Source organism: Lissotriton helveticus, chromosome 4_1 (assembly GCF_964261635.1).
Source record: "Lissotriton helveticus chromosome 4_1, aLisHel1.1, whole genome shotgun sequence".
In the NCBI taxonomy this organism is placed as follows: domain Eukaryota; kingdom Metazoa; phylum Chordata; class Amphibia; order Caudata; family Salamandridae; genus Lissotriton; species Lissotriton helveticus.
In genome coordinates, this window is record NC_136063.1 from 783,857,965 (window position 1) to 783,883,155 (window position 25,191).

General features: G+C 45.8%; 1 protein-coding gene across 1 annotated transcript in view; it reads right to left on the reverse strand.

Annotated features, from left to right (window-relative positions):
- LAMA3 (laminin subunit alpha 3) overlaps nt 1-25,191 on the reverse strand; it is a 1,062,926-nt gene that overhangs the window by 79,182 nt on the left and 958,553 nt on the right. Inside the window, exons 46-51 of the mRNA XM_078687418.1 lie at nt 20,550-20,630; nt 18,095-18,201; nt 14,983-15,033; nt 14,704-14,855; nt 8,453-8,563; nt 8,215-8,326 (exon numbers count right to left, since the gene is read on the reverse strand). Of these exons, the coding sequence (XP_078543544.1) occupies nt 8,215-8,326; nt 8,453-8,563; nt 14,704-14,855; nt 14,983-15,033; nt 18,095-18,201; nt 20,550-20,630 (614 nt within the window). The remainder of the gene's footprint in view (nt 1-8,214; nt 8,327-8,452; nt 8,564-14,703; nt 14,856-14,982; nt 15,034-18,094; nt 18,202-20,549; nt 20,631-25,191) is intronic.

Genomic DNA, 25,191 nt, shown 5'->3' on the forward strand with positions numbered 1-25,191 from the left:
TGACATACTTCCATATTAAATCAAAATTTGGATCCGAATTTTTTAACTCTAGTTTCAGCCAAGAAAGGTTACATTCCAATCAAAACGTTTTGAGTCTCGTAGTCTAGATCAGGGCCACTTGGAAGCCAAAGCAGCTCTGGCAAGTTTCTCGGAATAGCCCCTGCCTGGCCCCAGAAGGCTGGAAACGCTTGTTTGCTGCTTTTGTTACTGGGGGTGACATTGCAGCACTACTACTAAACCGGCCCCTAGAAGCAAAACTGCTGCAAAACCAGCCCCCAACCTTCCAGCCTCCTGGGGAAACGCCCGATGCACGGTACTGCCAGTCCGGGCCTGGACTAGGTCAGACTACTATGGATAGATCATACAATGCAAGAGGCATGTTCCAAACATCCCTCTCACCTGTTGTGGAAGTGGATTGGCTAGGCTCCTTCTATACCACATACATTGGTACAGGGAAGGTATTGGTTAAGGAGGATGGAGGCAAAGGCTATTCAAACAACACATTTTACAAGCGCCTATTTAGTAAATACAATCTCATTGCTAGGCTTTGGGTAAAGACACCCCCCTTGTTCAATTGTACTTAGCTTACTGGGGGTAATATATTTCGCATGCTGTTTTTTTTCTTGGCCCATCCACTGCCACCTGTCTCCCTAATTCTCTGATGCCCTGTCCTATTGATTGCGCCCACTGTCGGTCCGGGTTTATAACCGTTTGGGTACCATGTTTATTTTCAGGAGCTTCTTTCATCGGTCAGTCCACATTATCGCCCTGGAATTGCTTTCACAAGTCAGGCCTGTGTCCCTGGGTGGGCCTGGATCAGCTTCTGCCCAGTGTCAGGAAGGTGCTCCTCAAAACTGGAGGGGCATCAGGGGGACGGAGAGACAAACCCAGTGGGAGACAAAAAGATTTAAAAAAAAATCTACTTACCTGTGTTTCGCTCTCTATGTTTTTTTCATTCTTCTGGCATCAGCGAGAGCCAGGGCACCTCATGGAGCCTCAAACAACCCCCATTTGCAAATCCTGATGCTGCTCTCATGCTGCAGATGAGCAGCATAAGAGCAGCACCAGGATTGGCTGGTGCGGGTTGCCTCAACACTACCAGATGTATGATGTTACAACGGGATCATTTAGATCGCGGTACATTACATTGCTGTTTTTACAATGCAAGCCGTTACAACGACTTGCGCTGTAGAGCGCTGGACTTAGGAATAGTGTGACTTGCTATTCCAACTCCAGCCTACGTACAGTAGGGAAGGTGTTGGAAGGTGTTGGAATAGTAAATCACACTATTCCTTAGTCTAAAGCGCCCTCCAGTGCAAGTCGTGGTAACGGCTTGCGTTGTAAAAGCAGCAATCTAAATGTACTATAGTGTTTTGATCGCGTTGTTAAGGTCGTTTCCCACACTCCCAGCAGGCACAGGAGGCCTATGCCTGTTCTCCGCCCAGCAGTCTGAGACAGGTAGGTGGAGAGGATTACACTGCAAATGTCAGGCTGCCCGTCGCAAGATGGCCGGTCAAAGTATTCACCAGGACAGTGAGGCTCTCCCATGAGAATGTTTCGCTGATAAAGAGGTAAGGGCGACGCCTCTAATCATCTGGCACGAATTACATGCACTTCTTAATAATTAGTGGGGAAGTTCATAGAAATGGGAAGAGGTTTCAAAATGAGAATGTTGATCAAAAAAGGAGCACACCAAAGAGGAAGGGGTTCCTAGTACTAGAAGGTTAGAAGCAGGGCTTAATTTGAGTCAGTGGTTTAGAGTGGGGCCCATTTTTGAGAATCAGCACTTATTATTTCTTATAAGACTTTGACTCAGAGCAAGCAAGAGAAAGACGTGCAAGGAGGAAAGAAGGAGGCATTGTAAGATGGAAAAACACTGACCAAGGGAGAAAGCAGTGAGGAAGAACAACATGCAAAAGTGAAATAAAGGGGCAGGTGGGACGGGCTGGTGGATTAAAGGCTTGAGGTGCAATCGAGAGTGCTACGTCTTGGTACTTGGCACACAAGTGTTCAAAAGTGCTGGTTGTGGGGTCCTGAGCAAAACTTTGGGCAATGGGACTTATTCTTTTACAACTTAAGCACAGGAAAGGGTACACAAAGGTGCAGAAGGGGGTATGGGATGTAAAAAGGGAGAGTTACCGTGGACCAACTCCCATCAGAAGATATGGGAAAATGATACAAAATCAGAGGTAAATTAGAAAAATAGAGGATAAAAGAAGATTAGCTGAATTAGAAGCAGAGCTTAAGCCAGAAGGAGTTACCAACCTTCTGTGTAAAAAAATGCATCAAACCAAATGTACATTAGCACCAAGTTATTTGAGTGTAGCGTAAGATAACTTTGCCTGAGCCACACCAAAGAGGACCTCTCTACCTGAAGACCACGTCACACAATGCATGGCACATCAAGTTGGATAATTCTAAAACATAAAAACCCGTTTTTCAGGTCAAATTCTATATGTCGTCTGTTGTCATGAACCAGTTAGGCATTAACAAGCATCCTGTAGTAGTCTCACCACCATTGCCTTCTCGGGCTCCTTTCTTTTTGTGAGCGGTCAGGTGTAAGAAGAAGTCTTTTCTCTGTCTCTGAGTGCCTCTATCCTCTGTTTCTTCTTTGTGATGTTGCCACTGCACTAAAGCAATTACAGACAGTGTTGGACCCAATGGTGCATTTCAGGGAGCCTTTGCTTGCTTACTTCACCCTCAAGTCCAAGCTTGACTCAGGTTCTTAAACATCATGCTGTCCTTGTAAAACCAATGCCCACCAGTGTGAGCTTAGAAATTGCCTCGTCTGCACAAAGTCTCCAAAAAGAGCAGCCTGCGATCCTTGCTACCCACCTCTCACAAAAGCTGGCAGAGTCTGCAACACCACTGACATCTGTAGGCACCAACCTGCACCACACTGTTTAGGAAGCATCAACAATGACCAACATGCTCCACTATTATAATATTGTTCTGTAATGCTGCCTCGCTGGGGTCTCCTTCCAGAGGCTGGACAAATCCAAAGCACCCGTACGGGAGCCAAGAAGGCAGAGCAGTGTTTGGAGCCCGGACAAAAAGGGCCACATTGGTTGGTGCCAGACCTAAGCCCAGACCTAAAGTTCAGACCAGGTGTCAGCATCAAGGGCTTAAGACCTTTTGCCATTTTGCTAGCTTTTAGTGCCTTAGAAAGTAAAAGAAGAATCAAGAAATGGATTCTATTGACTCTAATCATCGAGCTCACGGCTGGTCAACATACAGTAGGTTGGATACATGTCAGATATTAAGGGGAGGACCCAGACTTAGTCCCATGCAGCTGATCTCTGTCTGTAGTGGCATAGTGGGTGAAAACATTGAACTAGATTGTGACCTGAAAACTCGGCAATGACTGAGACTACAAGCATTCCACCCATCACCGTGGTGTTTTTCTCAGATATCAAGGACAACCACTCTGTGAATGTTTTCTACTTGCTGTCACTGTATGCAAATGTGTTACATGTTGATATCCTGACAATATGAGACTTGGGATCAGGGAAATTCTTTGTGTGCTGGTAATGTGCCTTTTCAGCTTGAAGTCAAGCACAAACAGGGCATTAATAATAAGGAGAAGAAATGGGCGTGAGGTGCTCCAAGGTAAGCTGGAAGTCACAGCACCTCGGTGTTAAAAACACAAAGTTGTGTGAGATACATTTTACCAGGACTTTCCCCTCATTACAGTGCAAACGAAGGTAATCGTCACATTTCAAGCTCACGAACGCCTGTCTCTTAAATTGATTTTCTCATAATAAGGAAGTCATCTTCACTTACACCACTTCAAGGTTTCTTTGCTACTCTGGTCGTTTATGGGGTTTCAATCACAAATGTAAGCCTGCACATAATTGAAACTTGACATATTTCTTTCCTTGTGTTGCACTTCTTAATACACTGGCTGATGTCTTTCTGCTCATCATGGTCTTCAGCATCCAAATAAGGTGCTCTGGACAGATGAGAAGGCAGCCCCCTCTCGGCCTGGAAATATTGGGGTAGGTTCAGTGTGAGGATTTTCAGTGCGCTAGGCAAAATAGAATACACTGGCAGAAGCGCTCCTCATACATTGAACATGCTTTTTGTTTGAATTTTTAAGCACCACTGCATTGGGATATTCTAAGGCTCTCACTTTGACTTGTGATATGAATGCACCAGCCCTGACTGTGAGGCAGATCAAGAACAAAGCGCATGCTGTTGTGGCCACTGAGTAGACTAGCCGGATCACTCAAAACAGATCTCAAATAACCTCTGGACTTTAAGACCACCGCCTCAGTGAATGGTTTTTAGCCACAGGTCAGTGGATGCATCATGATCCTGTATTCTCTTATCCGCAGGACATACGATATATGACCCTTACCATCCACATCTAAATTGGTTAAAAAAACTCAGTATGAAGATAGACTCTAACGTCACTCCGAAGCCAAGTGACCTAAGATGCTTTCATTACAATGAGAACGCACTATGTATCTTCTCTTACTTGCGCCTTCCGACAGTATTCTGGAATTAATATCTGCTGTTGTCATATACCAATTGGCTGTACGTGGATCCCCTAAAATCTAATGAGCAGGAGACTACAGATCCAGAGCGGTGGCCAGACAAGTATCAGTCAAATCCTAAACCTGAGCAGAAAGGACCGTATGAACCCTGGTCCCAGGGATCAACACAAATTACCTGTCACAGGAAGATATTCCTTCAAGGCCCTCTGCATTGCTCACAAGAGGCTTAATAGGTGTGATACAATCTTTGAACAAACTCAAACAGTGCGTTCAAAGGAGAAACCTCAGATCCATATTTTCTCCATTCCTGATCATTCTTCTTAAAAAAAAAGAACACTTGGAGGATAGAATGCCGTTTATGTGCAGGCATGAATCTCTGAAACTCAGTCCAAAGAGAATAAGGATCATCAAAAGCCTTTCTAGAATTTAGAAAAGCAATACAGACTTGGCTGATCCCAAAGAACAAGTTACTCACCTTTTTTAATGTCCTTTCTGGTGGATACTCCTTCTAACTGCAGATTCCTCACCTTAGAATACTCCCAAGGTGCCAGACTGGATCCAGAAATGTTTTCCAGCAATGCTCTTGTGTACCACTAGGTGCACAATGTGGCTCAACACTCGCTCCGTACCATCCCAAATTGACAGGGTGGAGTGCATATAAGTATCACACATGTGTACCAACATCAGTTTCTTGCTTATCTCTTTCTATGTCCTCAATGCAGAGTGAGAACAATTTTTCCTATCACTGTGCAGATTCCGTGATAGGGACCTTTTTAGAGATAAATAGAGACCACACCACAGAAGGTGGAGGTGGGAGGGCACTGAGGAATCGGCACCAGAAAGACTGTCATTGAAGGTAAGAAACTTGTACTTCTGATAGATACTTCTAACTGCTGATTTCTCACAACAGTACGGATACCAAAGCACTAGCCACCCCATGGTGGTGGGTTTGTGGAGCAGGCTGAGAGTCTTGCTGGACCGAACTGGTAAAATGCCCTTCCTGCTGGACCTGGCTGTCAAGGCAGTAGTACTTTGTGAACATGTGCATTGATGTCCTTGTCGCAACCTGGCAAGAATAGGCCCTTGGTATACCAACACAACGGTAGCAGACCTGTCCTGGTGGAATGAACTCTAAAACCTTCTGGAGGCTAAATCTTAACCAGTGCAAAGCAAATCTTGATGCAGAGGACAATGTGGTGTAATGCAAAAGGATGCCCCCATGGTCATGGGCATGTCTGAATTATGCACACACAAACCACACTCACACTAGTGCATCATCCCAGCTTAACTATAAACTTGCCTTCCCGCCAGCTATCCATGCTGGTGAGGGACTACTAAGATGGAGACCCATGAGGAAGTGGGGACGTTTTTATCCTCTAGGTTGCAGGGAAGTGTGTACGGCCAATATCTGGGCCTTGTGAGCTGCCTTCCATTTTTAAGTCTCAGATTGGACAGAGGGAAGGTATGGGAAGTTGACTGGCAAAATGACATAGTGAATTCATGAAAATCTTTTAACCAGGTTTTCCAACATTCTTCGTTGGTTTTCATATGTCTACTGCAGCTGAGATAATTCGGATGTATGACGGTACAACGCGGTATAAAACACCGCAGACCATCACAACGCAGGTTTTACAACGCAAGTCGTTACCACGACTTGCGCTGTAGGGTGCTGGACTTAGGAATAGTAAGATTTACTATTCCAACACCAGCCTACGTACAGTAGGGAAGGTGCTGGAATAGTAAATCTACTATTCCTTAGCCTAGAGCGCCCTCCAGCGCAAGTCGTGGTAACGACTTGCGTTGTGAAACCCGCGTTGTAATGGCACTGCGGTGTCATTACCGCGTTGTAAAGGATGTTCCCCAGATAATTCCTACTTCATATGGGTTTCTATGTTAGGCTGACCCAATTGCTGACCTAGACAATGGAGGGAACCATGCACCACTAATGCTCTTATGCCATCGAGCCAAAATACACCATACTCCCTTTTTTCCCACCCAGGAAAGCAGCACCCTCTCAGAAGAGTGACACTTGAGGCAGGGTACAGAATGGGGGCAGAAGTGGGGAAGCAGGGATGAGACCCTGCAGGGTGTAGGATCCGGTGATAGACAGCCACATGTTTCCCTGTATCTGTTGCCAAGTATACACCCTCATAGCACTCCTGCAGGCACCACTTATTGCCAGGGAACAGCTAGGGAGAGGGAAGCACAGCACCAATGCATCACTAACTCCAGCACCAACAAAGCAGCTCTCGAACAGACACTATAGATCTTTCTTGGTAGATCTAATGAATGTTTAGCATAAAGAAGTCCCCTTACAATGCCATTTGACGTAGACTTACTAACTACCCGTCATGCTGACTGATATGTAGGGCTGCGATGAAGGACCTCCACTTTTGTCTGTCTTGGACAAGTTTTGGTACGGTGCACCAGGTGTGTTTAAGGGCCTTCATTTGCTTCCTCTGTTTACCTTCAGGCATTCTTTGGCCTCCCTCTCTTTCATTTTTTCTTCAATGGTCCAGTGAAGAACTGTTCTTGCAAAGGTGTCTTGTTTTCTTCTGATGGTGTGTCCTATCGATAAAACTTTGACGGTTCTGAATATATTGACATTAAACATGCTTCCGTAGTTATTTGATTTTTCTGTTATAAGTATATCGCCAGATCTTCATCTTTTTATCATAATGATGGTACCCATGCTCTCTTGCTTGCATCTGGTAAAATTCCAGGTTGAAGGTGGTTCGCGGCCAGAAAATGCTCACGATTCTTCTCCGATTACTGGTGTGGAGGGCTGACAGTTTGGTGATGTTGTTTTCCATTGGCAGCAAAACCTAAAAATGTATACTCTCCAGTCCACAGTCAATACCATGATGAAAAAGTTGGAGGACATTAACTTCAATGGTAGTGTTGAGTAGGCAGTGGGGAACATGCTGATGATATCAAGGGCAGACTATGACATTCAAAGGGTTTGCTCAACCAGGAAAGAGTTCTTGGACATTCAACATGTCTTATCAGCCACTCTTTAGAGACACTGGAAGATGAAGAAATTGAGGCATGTCCTAAGGTCTCACAATGTTCTAGTCCTGGGGATACCAGGTTTGGAAAGTGTTGATACAGGCGGTTATGTACCTCTACTTCACAATAGAGGAGTGTACATCCACAGTCAAGATTTCCATTGCAATTTGATTACCCACAGAAGCAAGAATGGAGGATGCATGTGGCAGTGGGGTGATCTTTATCACACTGAAGAAGGTCAGTGACAAGTAATGTGTCTAGAGTGTGGTGGTTGCAAGAAGAGACTTTATGGCAGAATACAGCAACATGTTTCTTTTCCTAGATATTTATCCAGGAACATTAGAGCTAATGAGGGCGCTGCATGCTTCTCCTCCTGTCTAGTTGGATGAAGTTGAGCAGTCCTTCAGCGCGAAAGGGGAGTGGACCTTCTGAGTCAGGGGCGCAGACTATACACTGCAGCTAGGCCTGAGGTAAGTTTAAAATAGTGTTTTTTTGTTAATGACACACACAGTCAGATTTATGCTGGCAGCAACAGTCAACTAGCAATAAACCCAGATAGTGGAAGAGGTATGGTAGTGATAGTGCTGGATTAACACAGAAAAGCACAAATGCAAGCTAGTTTTGTGATGTTTGTAAACTGAGCTCCAACAAAAAATACTATTGAAGAAATAATGGTTATTAAAAACACAAAGATCACAAGCTTTACCTTGGACATTCTTAAGGAGGATCTCTATTTTCAAGATTAGATTCAGTGCATTCTGGTGCGTCTGGTTGGCGCTGGCGTATACTACCCGGGCTCTCTGCAGATTCATTTCTGCCTAAAGAAAGCATATCAACAAGTAGGTGAGGAGACATCTGCAAAAGGGATCAAAGACCGATTTCATCCTTTTGTTAGAAAAAAGAGGTAATGCTTGGAGAGATTTTGTGCCTGCACAGCAACTCACCTTTTCCTGCAGAACATTCACCTCTAGATTAAGATTGACTAGGTCCCTGTCAAACTCATCCACTTGGGAGCGCTGACTGGAGATGCTGCTCTGGTAGCGGTCAAGCAGGGCCTGCAAAGAGACAGATACATACAGGCAGAGGTCAGAAAAGGGAGATCTCTAGGCCAGGGAATATAAGCATGTGACAACCCATGGCAGGATTTTAAGAGCAACCATGGCAGGATTTGCCTAGCGCCCAGTTTCTAAACTCTATGTACCTTACACATGCAACTATTTCAAAGCCATTGTCCATAGAATATTTTTAACATAAGAAGCCTTTGTTTTCTATTGACTTTGCAGGCATAATTATGTATTTATATTCACGAGGATACCTGTTATCTCAGAGTATAACTGCAACAGCCTTTCCTTTGTGGGGACAATTATTTGCTTACTGTTTTACTGCAGCTTCTGCTTGTGTGGAATATCGGCGAGGATGCCCACTGGCTGTTGGTGTTAATGTAGGCTTTCATCCTGATCGAAAGTAATATGTGCTACCCATCATTGATGCAATTGATGATGTCATATCTGATGTCACCACTGATATCACTGATCACATCATATATGACGGTACCTTGGACGTTATATGGGAGGTCCATAGCAGTAAATTGTGTCGCGCAATACGGCTCTGTATATTTTCAGTGTTTTTTAGGTTTTGGATCATAACTATATGGTTCCTTCAGCTGATATTGTTCTAAAGGAATTTTTTAGGTTATGGATTAGCAACTGATCTTACTAAACATACATAAATGTCTTTATTTGAACACAGTTTTATCCTTCAACTCGCATGAGTAGCTGTGTGGGCGAGGGAGGTGCTGTATTGATGAGAGGGTGGGTGTGTCAGTGGCTGTATGGGCGAGTAAGTGGCTGTGTGAGTGGGTTTTTGAGTGAGTTGACTCTATGGATGGGTGAGTGGGTGTCTGAATGGCTGTATGAGTAAGTGACTGGGGATTTAAGTGACTGTATGGGTGAGTCAGTGGCTGTATTAGAGAGTGAGTTTGTGTGAATGACTGAATGAGTAAGTGAGCGGATGTTACTATGTCCCCCAAATGCATGGTGAGCCCAGGAAGGGAAACTGAGTGACAGTCACATCACCATAAATGGAGCAGGTGACAATCACTGTCAGCTAGTGGTCCGGTAACAGATGGGCAGGCAGGAACCAAATACCAGGGTGGAACGGTGAGTTTGGCGTGATTGGAGTTGCGCCAAGCTATGATGGTAATTAATCTGCTATTTGTGTAAGTTCGAAGCTGCCATGTTAGAGCCTCAAAACAGGGCTGGGCATCATGCTCTACAGAGCCAGGCGGGGCACTTTCTGTCTCAACACAACTTACTAGGGATTCAATCTTCTGAGCATTAGGTGGAATACAGTGCTCTGCAGCAGATGTGTGAACCTTTAAAGCTAGCTAATCAGCTTCTTATGTGTCTATTTTTGGTGTTCTAACTTTCAAAGGTGCCCTCTGCTTGGCTCTGTGGTCCTTATCTATTTGGTCCACAATGTGTTACCAGTTTTCTAGGTTTTCATGTTGTGTGGGGTCCTGTGACCCTTCTTAAGTCACATCATCTCATAGAAGCATCTGCCGGAAGATGGAGCTCTTCACGCACAGATATTTGTCCCTGTTCTTCATTCTCAACACTCTTCTCTTTACGATGTCAATAGGAAATATACAGTGGAATTTGAGGGAACTCTACTTTGCATTATCGTGCCACCACTTTCCTAGGTCTTTAGGAATCACCACACTTCAACTGTCTGTCCCAGGATCACTATCCCTAAAGTGCACTGAAGAGTAATAGCAAACTTAGCACACTTTGGTTGAAACACAATATATAAACAGTTACTCCAACTTATGCACCTGTAGATTTTTAGTTGCCCCTGTTTTTCACCTAATAAGTCCTATATTCAAGGTGAATTACCTCCCAGGCACATATATGAACAAGCATTTGCAATGCAATAGGTCTTGCATTTACATGAGTTTGAGCTATTGGCATTGTACATGTGTTGGAAAACGAGGCAGCATCAGTGAGGCCTGCGCAAATAACATGACACATTTGTCCTTCACTGGGAACCAAACACCCTAGGGCAGCGCCTGACTCTCAGAGGGTAGGGTTCCAGAGCAGTCTGAGGCTTACTCAAGGGAGGTGGTGTGGGCTAGTAATCGCCATTTGCAGGTGCGCACAAATAACACTCGATAATTGATTGTCCAGTCTGTTCTTTGCTTTATAAAAGTAGGAGTACATTTATTAAACACACACACCACTCAATACTATACACCAATTTACAAATATACATAAGCTGATGGAATTACTTTGTGACATTGCATAACATCTCCACCCCTCCCGCAGGGGGGCTGGGGTCTAGTACCACCACTCCCATGTAGGCACATCATCTTGCCCCAATGCAGTGAATTGGTTTTAACCTGGAGCGAGGGCCCTGCGCATTGGCACCATCCTAGTGGCGACCCCCCCCCCCCATAACCTCAACAAGCATTTAACAGGCTACACCTGCCTTGGTGACACATGACCCTGACTGAGCATCTCCTACTGACCATACAGTATGCACCTCTTCATCTTAAGGGCTAACAGTCTGGGGTGTTCACCTAAGCGCAGCAGCAAGAATACATGCTTACGCACACTTTAGAATGACCGTACTCAGCACATTTGGATATCATTAGAATGCATTGCAATTACACCCCCTAAAGGCATTACAGATAAAATCACAGGTTTAAATATCTACAGTCAGACACCCTAGCAGGAATGTCTAGCCACTCAAATCCATTTCGCTTATGACATCACCTTGCACCAGCACTTCACATTAACCAGGTGAAAATCAGTCACTCTATAAGAAATAACCATTAATAATCGCAGTTCAGTGCAATTACACCTTTTCACCTCCAGGGGATGCCCTTCTACACATCCCCCAACTCAGCCCTTCACTCCTTGATGCAATTATCAAAACACCCTCAGCTGAAGGACAAAAGTTCCAGCCAGGAAGGTGTTAACTGCCAGTTGAGCCCTGGAGGGGTTGATTCCTTAGAATCCCCAAGACACTTGGGGTGGGACTTTGCTCTTCTTGTTAGGGGGAGACTGCGCTTCTTCTGCAGCTCCCCCAGCACCTTTGCACCTGTAGAGTGGTGACCCCTTTCTTCTGGGGCCACCACGAGCCAAGAAAACGCTGTGTTGCCCTTGCAGGCCGGTCCTGGCCTGCAAGGCATTGTGGGCTGTGCCGCATATTAGATGAGCGGCTCTCCCGCTGCTCCGGGGAGAGCCGCGCTGGCGCTTCGCGGCTTTTCCCGGCCTCGGTGGGGGGTCCGGTCCCACCTGGACCCCAGGTGCGCACAGACGGCTCGGGGAGCCCACCCCCGGCCGCTCCTCCTCCTTTCTGGGCCCCCGCACCTCCGACGTTCTTCTCTGGGGGCCCTGGTCCCACCCGGGACCCCCGCGGTCCTCCTTTGTTGGAGGGCAGCCTGGGGAGCCCACCCCCAGTTGCCCCCGCCGGCTCCCCACACGGCCAGCACTCTTCTGTGCTGCCGTGGGAGCCGGCCGATCCCTTCTGGTCTGCCGCTCCGCTCCGGCGGGCAGACGTGAGGACTCCCTCAGCCCATTGGGACCTCGGGGGGGGGGGGGCAAGGGGGGGGGTGCGGCGGCACTCCCCCGGCCGCCTCTTCTTCGCTGGGGTCCGGAGATGGGGTCCCGGACCTCTTCGGGGGAGTGCCCGCCTTACTTCGGGGCCCGGGGATGGGCCCCCGGGCATCTTCGGGGGGGGGGGGCGCTCCACAGCATCCCGCATCGGCGGGGGGCCAGGGTGGGCTCCTGGCGCCCCCCTGGGGGCAATTTTCATGGGGGGGAATGGTGGGGGGCGCGACAGCGCTCTCCCGCCCCCCTCCTTCACATCAGCGCCCCCCTTCAGGCATCTTCAAGGGGGGTGCGACGGCACCCCCTGGCTTTGCTTCTTCCTGGGACAGCCCCTGGGACCTGACCCACCCCGGGGGCATGATTGGGACTGGCGGCGGAGTCCCAAGAGCTTTGTAGTTGGTCCCAGGCGGGGTCAAAGGTCACATACCTTCTCGGGGGCATATCTCGGCCCCCTGAAATCCGATTTGCCCTATTTTTGCATCCTTTCGCTCCTGGTGGTGTCCCCCAGCCACTGGGAGCACTCTCCTTAGTCCTCTGGGTCTCCAAGAGGGTGCATTTTGCAGGGAGCGGTCTTCACTGGCTCCCTGCGCCTCTCCTTTCCCTGCGCAGGGGCCTCTTTTTCTGCGCACTGGTCCTGGGCTCTTCTTTTGGCGCTGTTAGAGGCCTGGGGGGCAGTCCGGGGTGTCCTCCTTCCAACTGCCCATTGCACCAGGCTCCAGCACCTTTCGCCTCAGCAGACCACACCCCAGAGAGAGCTTCTCTTCCTGTGCAAGTACTTTTTAAAAGTTGAGTCGGGTCTGGCAGGAAGTCTCTGTGTGTCCTATCAAACAGCAACACATCACTTCCCTGCCCCTGCTCCCTCCTCCTTGTACATCCTCTGGGCTGTTCAAACATGGCGTCATCCAGTGTCTCTGGCCACATGGCTTCTGAAACCCAACTCCTTCCCCCCCACTGCCTTCAACCTGGTGCCTGGCACCCAGAGACAGCAGTTGATGGATTGGCTTGGAGCTCCACCTATCTTTTCTCCTTGGAGGGAAGATCTTCGTTCTGGGAAGAGAGGTCATTAATCTAACCTTCCTTGGCCAGACCCCAACCAGGGACTCAGAGAAATATGACATTTCTGGACGACCCAAAAGCAGTACAAATATGACCTTGGAATTTGCAGAATACTCATTTTCACATTTGCTGCACTGGACATTAGTGCGTGTCTGGAATCTGTAGGCTTTGTGGAAGTCATTTTAGCATGGGCCCCACATCCCCATAGGGAAAAAATGAAGTAAAAACACAGTAAAACACACTGACTTTCCCTGGCATGTTCCTTTCCAGTGTATAAAGCCTATTCCATGTCACCACCCAATTCTGCATAAGTCCTGCCACACCATTCACTATGTAGCTGCTCCTGGACTGCGCACATTAGGAATCTCCCCTGCGCAGCCCCTACACCAAGCACACGCATGTACACCTGTGTCTGCATGTAACCAGCCCGGTGCCCCATATTCCAGCTGCTGCGCAGCCGCCTGGACAAGCCAGGGGGACACCAGTAAAATCTCCATGCAGTCTTCTTCATTATGAGTTCGCTGTGGGTGAGTCCCAGATTATGAGGCTCCCCCACAGTAAAAGCTCCACAATTAGGTGCTCAAAAAGCGAAAAATCCGGGCGGCCCATAGTGTCAGAACCCCCTACTAACAATATGCTGATACATTAACCTCTCGCAAATATGAGACCTGTTTCATTGCAAATATTATTTTATTTGTCAAAGCCGCCATGCTGCACTTTAACGTGCATGAAGGCCAGCGCCGTTTTCTTTAAAAAAGGCGCGTCTAAAAAAAGTGTGCAGCCGCTATTAAAGTGAAACAGCGGGATGGGTGCTTTGACAAAAAAAACACATGTTTGTCAAACAAATATTTTTTTCTAAAGGCCCCCATGCCGCGGTTTCACTTTAATAGCAGCAGCACACATTTCCTTAGACACAGCTGTTCTAAAAATAGGGGTGCAGTCTTCATGCACGTTAAAGTGCGGCATGGGGGCTTTGACAACAACAAAAAATATTTGCAATGCACTAGAGCTCGCATTTGTGAGAGTTTGAGCTATTGGCATTTAAAATGCCAATAGTTCAAACTCTCCTAAAGGCGAGACCTATGGCATTGCAAAGAGCGGCCGCCATTGTACCGGCTGCCTGGAAAGTGAAACCGCGCTTGCCGCGCTGAATGTAAGGAAAGTACGTCATGCCTGCAGTAGGGCAAAACCCATTAAAGAAAATAGTGCTTACAGATTAAATAAAACATACTGTGTCACAACAGAAGTAAAAGGGCCAGTCCTCATGGGAGGTTTCAAACGAAGACGCTAAGAAGGGACTAACAAGGCGATTAAGGCATCAGAAGCGAGTATTTACAAAGGACAACGACACAAGCCAATAAAAAATATGGCGAAGAGTGGGCGGAGCTTCAAATCCCTAACTCAATACAACATGCCTCGCAGAGCAGCGTATGCGCTGCCCAGGCTCGACCTAACAAAGGAAGGGAGAGATTCAGGGGCTTGATATGTAAGAGCACCTTACAAACACATCTTCTCTGTTTATTTACCTTGATGTCCTTGGTGTGCGTCTCCAGCTTCCTGATCTGCTCTAGTGCATGGGAGCTGGCATTTGCATTCTGAAGCCTCGACTTAATCAGCCGAAGCTCATCCCCCAGTGTGCCCAAGTCTGTCAGTAAAGTATTAACACAGCTGTCGCAGGCTGCAAAAGACAAACAAAAGAGATTGAGGATAAACATGGTCTACACATGTATCTATACACACATTTTACTCTTAGTAACGGATTATATAGGATGAGGCACTGATTCATCACATAGGCTCATACTTACAATCACAGCTCCCATCAGGGTCTGCATCCTTTGGGTCTTGGTTCAAGCACTCTGCAAAAAGAACAGAAGGCATGTTAGGTTGTAGGTGCCACCATTTAACTTATATATCTGGGGCCTCATTTACTTTTCTGCATCACGGAGCCGTAAGCCATTTAACTGCGCAGTGCTGCTTCATTTTCAAGGCACAGGGATGTGTCGTATCAACAACAATATGATCCAGCCCTGTGTTTTCCCCTGCGCTGGCACACAATTGGCTGCCATGCGCAGGCACCCTTGCATCATTTTGCAAGAGTCCCTGTTCTGTGATGATGATTGTTTTTGTGCAGAAAGGGGCACCTTCCTGTACAAAACCAATAATTAATGGCATTGTCCTCTTTCTATGCATGCTACAGAATGCATGCCATAGAAAGAGAAAAAAACAAGGAGATATTTCTCCTAGTTTCGCCACTCCTACGATTCTGACGCATTCCCTGTGTACAAAATGTTGTAAATCTGGGAATGCATCAAGTTCAATGGATGTTGCGTGGCGACGCTCAGAGCAACACCCATGAAATACCCATTTCATGCAGAGTAATTCGTGAAAGGGGCCCATATTTAGCAGGCCATGAAAAGTCACGCAGGGTGACTTTACTTGGCCTTGTAAATATGGGCAAGCCCATTGCGCTGCCGGTGCATAAAAAAGTTACGCACTGGTGGTGCAAGGGAAACATCCTTTACAACGCAACTTTTACCCCGCACTACCATTACAACGCAACCATTACAACGCAAGTCATTATAACGACTTGCGCTGGAGGGCACTGTAGGATAGGGAATAGATTTAATTTTCTATCCAACACCTTCCCTACTATCCACAGGGACTGGAGTTGGAAAACTGCGTTGTAATGGCATGTGGGGTAAAAGCATGCGTTGTGATGTCATACAACCGTGGTGCAATGGGCTTGTAAATAAGCACCCCGATTGGGCCACAGAAGAATTCATTCGTACCTGTAATCTTAGTACATGTTTCTTAATCAGCAGAACAGGCTTACTGCACTTCTCTCACTTTAACCTTCGGTTGATATTTGCGAAACAACTCACAAAACAAGCCTTGTTTTTTGTGAGCCTTCCGCTAATAAAACTCATATGCACTGGCACATTGGTATACAAGCAATATGTAGTGTCTTAGGTGTTTTTATACGTCAGTATTTGGGGCCTTATTTATGAAGGCCTTGTGCCACCGGTGCGTCACTTTTTTCCCATGTTAAAAGTGACGCACCGGCGGCGCAAGGCCTTCATAAATAAGGCCCTTAGTCTTTAGTCTTAGTTTCTAGGACCGTCTATTTTTTAAACCAGTATGGAGAACATCTCCTTAGTTCTGTGGATCTCCAATCACTAATTCAAGCTGGTGTCAGCATTAAGCAGGTGGGTGCTTGGTCCTGTGTGGCACAACATGTTGCAAGTGAAAATAAATGTGGCCCAATAATACATGTTATTTAGAGCAACTGTACTAATAAACACATATTCAAACATTTATTACTACAGTGTATAAATCAAACTCGAGTTTATTAGCACAATGCAGGAAAATTAACTGCAGAAAAACACTATTACTGCTTCACAGATCACCTATTACAACCGCTGTCCACAGGAAAACTACTCTCCTAATATTCGTGAGGTCTCTTCAATGTGTATAAATGTAACCCTTTATGGCATGTTCTTGGATAAATAACGTTTGTTAAAACAAATAAGACATAGCATAAACCAGATATGCAGATGCAGAGTATAATAACATTCTATTTATTACCATTGTTGAGGGAGAGGAGGCATATAGTGACTCACTTCAGGATTCGCCTCTCATGGGTCATGGCCATTCAAACATAACAATGGTAATAAATAGCATATTACAATCTGCACTTCTACATATATTTTTTAAACCACATTTTATTGATTTGCCATTTAATTACATAGTTACAGTCCATATTCATATTCACCCAAGCTCTTTTTCGTGCATGAGGTTGTATAGAAATGTGATTTTCACTATTTACAGTTTTCATAGTGTAGTTAATTATTAAACGACTGATAGATAAAAACATGAAACTTATAGTTTTAATTAAACAACAACTCCCTCCTCCCAATATGAGCGCATGCATATTGAAGGGACCACTAGGGATCATTCTGTTTGGTGTAGCTTATTGTCAGGGGTGCCATGCAGCGCGCCGCTAGGATAAATGCTGGTCTGCGGCCTGCTGCATAGTGCAGATACTTAAGAGCTATAGTGAGCCTGGCTTGCCTGCATATTCCGACCCTGCAGTCTATGTATTGGTCAAACCAGGGCCCAGTGGCCTAATGAAAGTTGTGGGGGCCCCCCTGCAAAGTACTTGGAGGGGCCCCCACTCCGGGATCTCCGGCCTGAGTTCCGTGCCGAGGGGGCCCCCTGTAGCTCGGAGGCCCCCGCACTGCAGGGGCTGCGGGGGCCTGTATTATGCCACTGCCAGGGCCGGCTTTAGAGCAGTGCAACCGGTGCGACCACACTGGGTATTGACCTGTGGAGGAGGATGCTATAATTTCAAGGGGGCTGTGTATTTAGCAATATCTTATGATTGGAGAGATGAGGGGCACTTTGCCCGATGGTAGTGAGAGAATCCGGTGAGGAGGTCATGGGCGGGTGCCAAAAGTGATTGTCGCACTGGGCGCCACCAGCGCTAAAGCTGGCCCTGGGTCACACTTATTACATCGCCTAGGTTTTAATGTTGAAATTGGTGACGCTATTTCAGGGAAAATTAGAGGGCTTGTCGCTTCCACCGTTTTCTCTTTTCCTCCCTGCGCAGCGAATGGCTTTCTGCTTCAGCCCAGTGAGTTAGTGTTCCTCCCCCTGCTAGAGAGGGAGGTCTGCTGGCTCTCCACTGCAAGGTGACACCTATATTGGCCAGTAATGTGGGTAAAATCTGTAACTCTCGACCCTACCTTATTCTGCTTCTGCACATGTGCGTGCACACACACACAAACACCCATACACACTCAAACCACCCACCCACAAACACAAAACCTTACCTCTCCCTCCACACATGATCACTTCTTTATTTTCCTGGAAGCTTCATAGGTAAAATATATCAATGTTGTTGATGATCCTACTTACCGCCAGTCAGGGAGTCACAGCTGACAGTTTGCCCATTCTTGTCACAACGGCACGGCTGACAGAAACCTCCATATTGCAGAGGAGTGCCAAAATATCCAGGTGCACACCTACACAATGAATAGGATGCAAAAGCCACATCTCATTTGGGGTTCATCAGTTATTTGTTATTATCTTAAATGTCACTACATTAACCTGCCATTCCCTAACCAGCCATTTACAGTTCCAAGTTAGGATTTTAATGTTTAGTCGAAGCTATGGCAAGTCAATGTATTGTTGGTTGTATCGAAGCAATGATTTGTCATGGCTAATGAGAAGTTCATGCAATGATTGCCGGAATAGCGACAATGCATAATTTTGTTTCTTAACTTCTCTAGACTGCCAAGCTCTGCAGCCTCGGCGGTGGCTCAGAGTTGGGTTTGTGACTGATAAACCTCCAACTAAAACATGCCTCTTCAGTGCATTATAATTGGCCTGTGTTCTATGTCTTTGCCAAGCCTGACACTTTGGAAAAACAGAAACTACTTGTGTTAAAGGGTTTGACCCTGATTAGAAGGGAGGTGGATTCTGGTGTGGGTATACCAGAGGGTCTTAGTCCCCAAAGCTGACAGTGTCTCTGCACCAAAAACTGGTGATTAAGAGGTGTCCTCACAGAATGGGGAATAACCACACAAACACAAGGGTACTAGATCCCTTTTCTTGTCGTGTTCTGCAGTTCAGGGGAAAACACTGACATTTTCTTTCTGACGTAGTGTGTGGGGTGGGGTGTGAAGGTGGGGGCTAGCTTCGGCTTGAGCCTATCTGAGGCACACATTGTCTGCTTCCCTTGTGCTTCTGCATGGGGTCAGGTGGGAGCCGGGTTGTGATCCTGCCCACAGCTCAAGCCCTTGCAGCTTCTAAAGAGTGTCTTGTATCTCTAGGCCTGGAGTTAGTCCAGAGTTTTCAAACCCAATACGTCACTCGGAAGTGCAGGTAGATGTTTTCTACCCAAAGTTATTCTGCCTCTCCTTATCAGGCCATTTGACATGAAACAGACAATGGCCCTTCGGTTGGCATTTTAACATTGAACTCCAAGACGGTCAGTGCTACCACTAATGCAAAACGTCTAGCTCTTTCTGGAACCAAATCACTAAACTTTTGAAAAGTTGCTATCTACATAATATAGTCTTCTCCTTAGGGCTTGTATAAATTCCAGCTTTTGAGGCATTCATTAAAGTCGTCTGGAGTAATCACGGAAATCCATACAAGACTTAAATTGCCATGTGAACACCTCCTAACATTCAGGCTTGGTGATTGCACACCAGTATAACTTAATTTTCGTTCTTTTCTTCTAAAATGAAAATATATTTATAGGGAGAGAAACACCAGCCCCCACGACCTCATGAAAAACAGGGGTCATCTGTACCCCATTACCACCGAGGAAACATACATACTTCTACCTTTTGAAGGAGTAAATTTGCACATATTTCGAGATGATGAGAATGATGTTGCAAAATACTTGTAAATACGCACAAAGCTATAACTTTGTAGGGGTGAGAGGCAGTTTGAATTGCCACTCTCCTGCCCCTACCATCTTATCCTCCATTATTAACCTTAAACTTACAATTCCTAATACACTACTTAAACATATACTACTATTGTTGAAATCCACCATATTAGTATGTTTTCTCCAGTAGTAAGTAACATTTTCAGGTAGAAAATATTGCAATTCCTGATTTCGTGAATCATGATTTGGAAATGCTGATTGGAAGTTCAACTTTTTGAGCACCTAAGTTGAACTTAGGGGTAACACGTTTTTGTATGGGGTCTAGCTCTGTGAAAACTGCCCGTTCTCTCAACGTGATCTAGAAAATACATTTTAGGTTTGCGTATTCCATTTCAGGCACAGGGACAGTTTTGGAGATGATAGCCAAAAGTAGGGTTGAGAGGAGTTATTGAACATTCCCAAATGTCGTTGCAAACATAACATTTTTTTAGCAATTGCAGTTTTTGTGCACCGATATGGATCACGACAATGCTTGCTGGAAGCAAGCACTTGACAGCAAAAAGCAGTGGTGCCCCAGCACCTGTTCAGAGGAAGGCTGTCTTCACTGTTTTATGGGCTAAATTTAATAAACTCAAGCAGTGAGATTGAAAAAAAACTGGGGGGGAAAGCAGGTGTAACGAGAGAAAGAGAGAGAAGGATAGGGACCGAAAGATACAATGAGAGGTCTGAGTAGGAGAAGCGAGAGAAAGGAAACGAAAAAAAGGAGGAAGAGAAAGGGGGAGAAATAATGCAAAATAAGAGAGAGATGTGCAGAGAATTCTAGTCAAGAATTGCGAGAAGAAAATGGGGTGGTTTAAATATCCGTGGCAGGAACAGAGCTAAAGTGAGCTACAGTAGTAACATGATTAATATTCACAAGTATAAGCTACAGTGTGAAAAGAGAGCGAGAGACAGAGAAAGCGAAATACTTGCCTTTCACAAGCTACTCCAGTATAGCCTGGTTTGCAGAAACACTGCATGTTCCTGCCGGTCCCAACACACCCTGTGGCAAAACTGAAAAAAAGAAAGATTATTTTAAGAAAACATGTCCTTTCGGATTTGTGAAAGAAGCGAGCATACAACAGATAGATTCAGCCTTTGTCCAATCATTTGCCACATTATGCCTGCTGCACACTCTAATGAGGCAAGAATAAGGTCAGACTGAGTACTGGACTTCCCTGCCAAAATACACTGCAAGGACCCCTGGGCACTCCGGTTTAAAGAACCTTAATTAAACCGCATTTTCTTTTATTAAAGATCTGCAGATCTTCACACCCAACACACTGTGCTGATTCTGTCAGCATGTGATATATATATAGCTGAAAATGCAATAGGAAAGACCATACCCTTAGGATGAGGGGACCTACAATGACAACGTGCTGTGGGTTAAAAATGTGGCAGGCACCAAATATGGCAGATCACGTAAATTCAAGAAAAAGCCTGGACCACCGATATCTGCGCCACATCAAACGCGCCTTAGAAGCCTGTAGTGTCTATGCAGCCACATTACTTGTGAGTGCCTGGAGCAGGACCCGTGGTCAGTCCTGCATGACATGTTTGAGGATAGGCTGTGGAGTGTAGGAGGTGAAACCATTCCAGCTCATATACCACATGCTGCACACCAGAGAGGGGTAGGCAATGCAAGGGGAGAAGCTTCCTACATGTGCCAACTACAACTAAGTTTTTCCCCCCAAAACGTTTTATTACCACCGACAGCAGATGGAACAAAAGAAAAAGAAAGAACGTGTACCACTCTGCCCCACTCATAGCTCCCTTCCCACCACATACAACATTCAGGATACAAAAGATGGAACCTCGGCTTCCAATATTAGTGGAGTTTTTGGCCCTTTTTCCTGATCTGCCATAATTTCCAGACAAGTAACATGAATTTGAGGAGATCAAGAGATATTCAGCTGGTTCAGTCCATGATATACTCATTTAATGGGGACTGTTGAGTGAGAACCCATTAGATGAAATGTGAAATACAGAGCCAACTAAATCTGCTTTCTTACAATCCTTGAAGTGTGATAGAATCCTTGAAGTTTGATGCCTCTCTGTAAAGCTACTGTAGAAGTTATTGTGTCTTGACATCATTATGGGACCCTAATAGTCAGCTCCATCAAATCTGAATTAAATGGCTTCCGAAAGATTCAGTCATAGCTCCTCGTCTCCTACAAAGCAGGAATGTTGGTTCCATTGGAGTATTCTAGGTTTGGATGCACTCATGTGCTTTTTGGCATTGCAAAAAAAACTACTGTCACTGCTCCAAAAACAGCAAACCAAAAGCATGGTTAAATAGAAAAGTTCATGTTTCAACCACATTCGGAAGCCAACAGTGGCTTTCAATGAAGAGGAATAGTTCCCTGATCCAAAGATGTCTCAGTGGCTCATTCCAGACAGATTTGACTTAGAGGGCTTCCCACTTACAACTGCAATTACATTTGCCTTTCGGTAACTGCCTATTTCATACAGCCCCTAGATCATACATACACACTGCTCAAAGATTTTGTGCTTTGATGGTTCATTACAGTACATTGCACTGCAAACCTTATGTTAAAATCAGAAGCGCATGGAAAAATATCCATCCTCTTGGTTGTTCTGTTTGCTCCTTAAGTCAAGTTTCCTTAAAGTAGCACCCACTGAATCTATCTAGTTGGAAGGTCTATGTCCTTTGCCTCAGCTGGCTTTCAGCATGGGGGGGCCACGCTCCTCAGCCATAACGGCAGAGCCGCCCCTGCCTGAGTAACAACCACTGACTACTGTGCAACATCTTGTAAAAGTTCCAGTGAGAGCTCAGTTGTGTGCAGTATAATATTTGAATTGTAAACACTGAACAAATAAAAGTTGCATGTGAAACTTCCCAGTTGCTTTTGTGTTTGCTATCCAAATCTGCAAATAAACCACAGTGTGTTTAGAATTCTGGAAAATGCCCCTATTTAGGCCTGTATATTCAGTCTTCAACCAGGGGCTAAGGTCTGAGTTGCTTCATGTTTATTGTGCCTCTTAGCATTGGAAAGGAACATGAGCCAATGGGAGCGGAGCCATTAAAATTCTTTTAAAGGTTATATTTTTTACTGTTTCAGGTAACATAAAACATGGTGGGTGGTACGTATACTTTACTGCTGTAGCGTAACAAAATTATGAACCATACTGCGGAACCCATGTATTGTGAAGACCCTCTTTCTTCATCTTTCTTCATGCTTTCCCCTACTCTTTCCATACCAATACATTTAACTAGTTATTCCCTAGTGTTCTTTTTTAATGAAAAATTCTTCTCTGTAAAAGTTTTGCCAACAAAGCTGTCTCCTGGGTGTGCCATTTAAAAGGCTACTGAGTGTCCCACCAAGCTGCTCTCATCCCGTTCACAGGCCTGAAAAGGATCCTTCATAATAAATGTAGAAACACTGCATGCTGACCCAGTCATGGCGTGTGACTATTATTCCACATGGCAGCTCTAAATATGTAAAAATCTGCAAACTGGGCAGGACATGGGCTGAAAGATGTCAGATGTGTTCTAGCCTAACAAGTTCTGACAGGTTATGTCATTCCTTTAAAGTGTGGCCTTTTTAAGAGTGCTTGTGCCTGATCAGCTTGTTCAGCTCTTTGCCCAGTAGCAGAATGAACAAAACCGTGTGTACCTTGGCAACCGTGTGTGCTATAAAAATACCCAGTGCTCTGCCAGCCTCCTCCTTGGTGTTAGAAAGAACGTCCAGCCCAGCAGATCATAGCAGTGGACGTCGGACCGTGCTGGGAGAGCTCTCTTTTGGGATTCTAAAAAGTCAGTTCTAGCAGAACCTCTTAGACAGCAAAATATATCAAAATAACGCTGCTAGAACCTCCAGAATCCTATTGGCCATTTTGAAGCAAGCAGGTTACCAAGTATATTTAACATATGTCTTAGTCGCAGACCACGTTCCCTGTAATCATCAAAAACATGCAGATAATCTCATGAGGAACGTTGTAAGCAGTGCTTAATTTCCGCGAGTGGTTTCCGGCGCTCGCCGCCGGCACTTCATTATCAACACCGGCACTTATGAGGGTCTGCCACATAGTGGCGCTGTCAGTCTAATTTAGAGATGACCACAACAACAGTTCTTTTGTTATTCAATATACAATAAAAATGACTAATACTTGCCATCCGAGTCATTCTTATAGTTTGGTGGCCTGGAATAGTCTTAATGGTCACACTTGTAGATGTGTGATGGTTAGTAGTTGTGTTGGTACGGTCATTGGCAGCATGGCAGGGGTAATGGGTGGTGCAAGCTGCTGAGGACTCCGGGCAAGGGCCCTGGCACCTATTTATTCACAAACTAAGCACTGGTGGTAAGGACATCCCCCCAGTTACCTGGAAAGCAGCTGGCATGGATCCTATGTGCAGTTCTTGTTACAGTTACTACAGCTTATCTCACCTCCACTGGAACACGGCTGCTTAGTGTTTCGAGGCCAAACAAATCCAGTGAATTACCAGGCTGGTAAAAGTGATTATCTTTCCGCAGGTGGTAGTAAGGATTGTTGAACTGCCTGCATCAACTGCAACCTGCTGTGGAGGAGGCTACAATGAAAGCATGAAAGCATGTGCTATGGCGATTTGATGGTTGTTGAAAATCAGGATTGACAGAGGTAGCAATTGGCACCAAACTTCATAACCAGCTTCAGAAACTCCATAAATAGAAGTCTGTGGTGATTCTTAGCTGTCAGACAGACTCTGCACAATAAAGGATGTAAGATGCCACGTTTTGATTGATCTGTGCCAGTAGTTGCACCTCTGTATTCTAATCTTGATTGGCCTTTATAAATATTTGAAGTGTGATGATTAGTGAACTCGGCATTGTGATTCTTGCAGTAGCGGACAGTGTGTCGATAGAGAGGCGGGGTAGGGAAAGGTGCAGGGGGGTGGACGGTGACGTGACAAATACAAAAATACCAAAAACACACTTACCTGCCGCATCAACGCATAACAGCATCACCGCATGGCACTCCTCTCCACTGCAGACACAGGCTCCCAGAGACCACTGCGGCCAATCCTGACACTGCTTTCATGCTGCTGAAAGCAGCGTCAGGATTGGCCTGAGCGCTGATGATTTGTGCTCCAAGTTACACAGGGCGCTTGATCCTGCTCTCTCCAACCTGGCAAAGCAGCCCAGTTTGGAGAGAGCTTCAGTGCGCATGACGGTTTGGCCAGCCTGAGACTGACGGCCAGACAGTCATGCACACTGATTAGCAGTGCAGTCACTCCTTCACCAGCCTGTCATCCCCCTGGCTTCGCCCCCAAGCCTCTGCTCCAAGAGCAAAAATAAAACGATAATGAACCAGGGTTTTTTATCATATTATTTTCCATTTTTTGAGCTGCTGGCAGGTGGGACGACGCTCCTCCTCCATAGTGGAGGTCGGAGCCGCCGCTGGATCCTTGTTTAAGATTTGCAATTCTTGGTCCTCCAACATACCGACCCTTTGGTCGGTTCATGAAAGGGGGCTCTTCTCAAATACAGCCCGATGATGACCTCGTCCAAATACTGACACGAGGTGGAAATATCGACAACCATAGAAATAATGCTCTCTTACTATGATGAACACA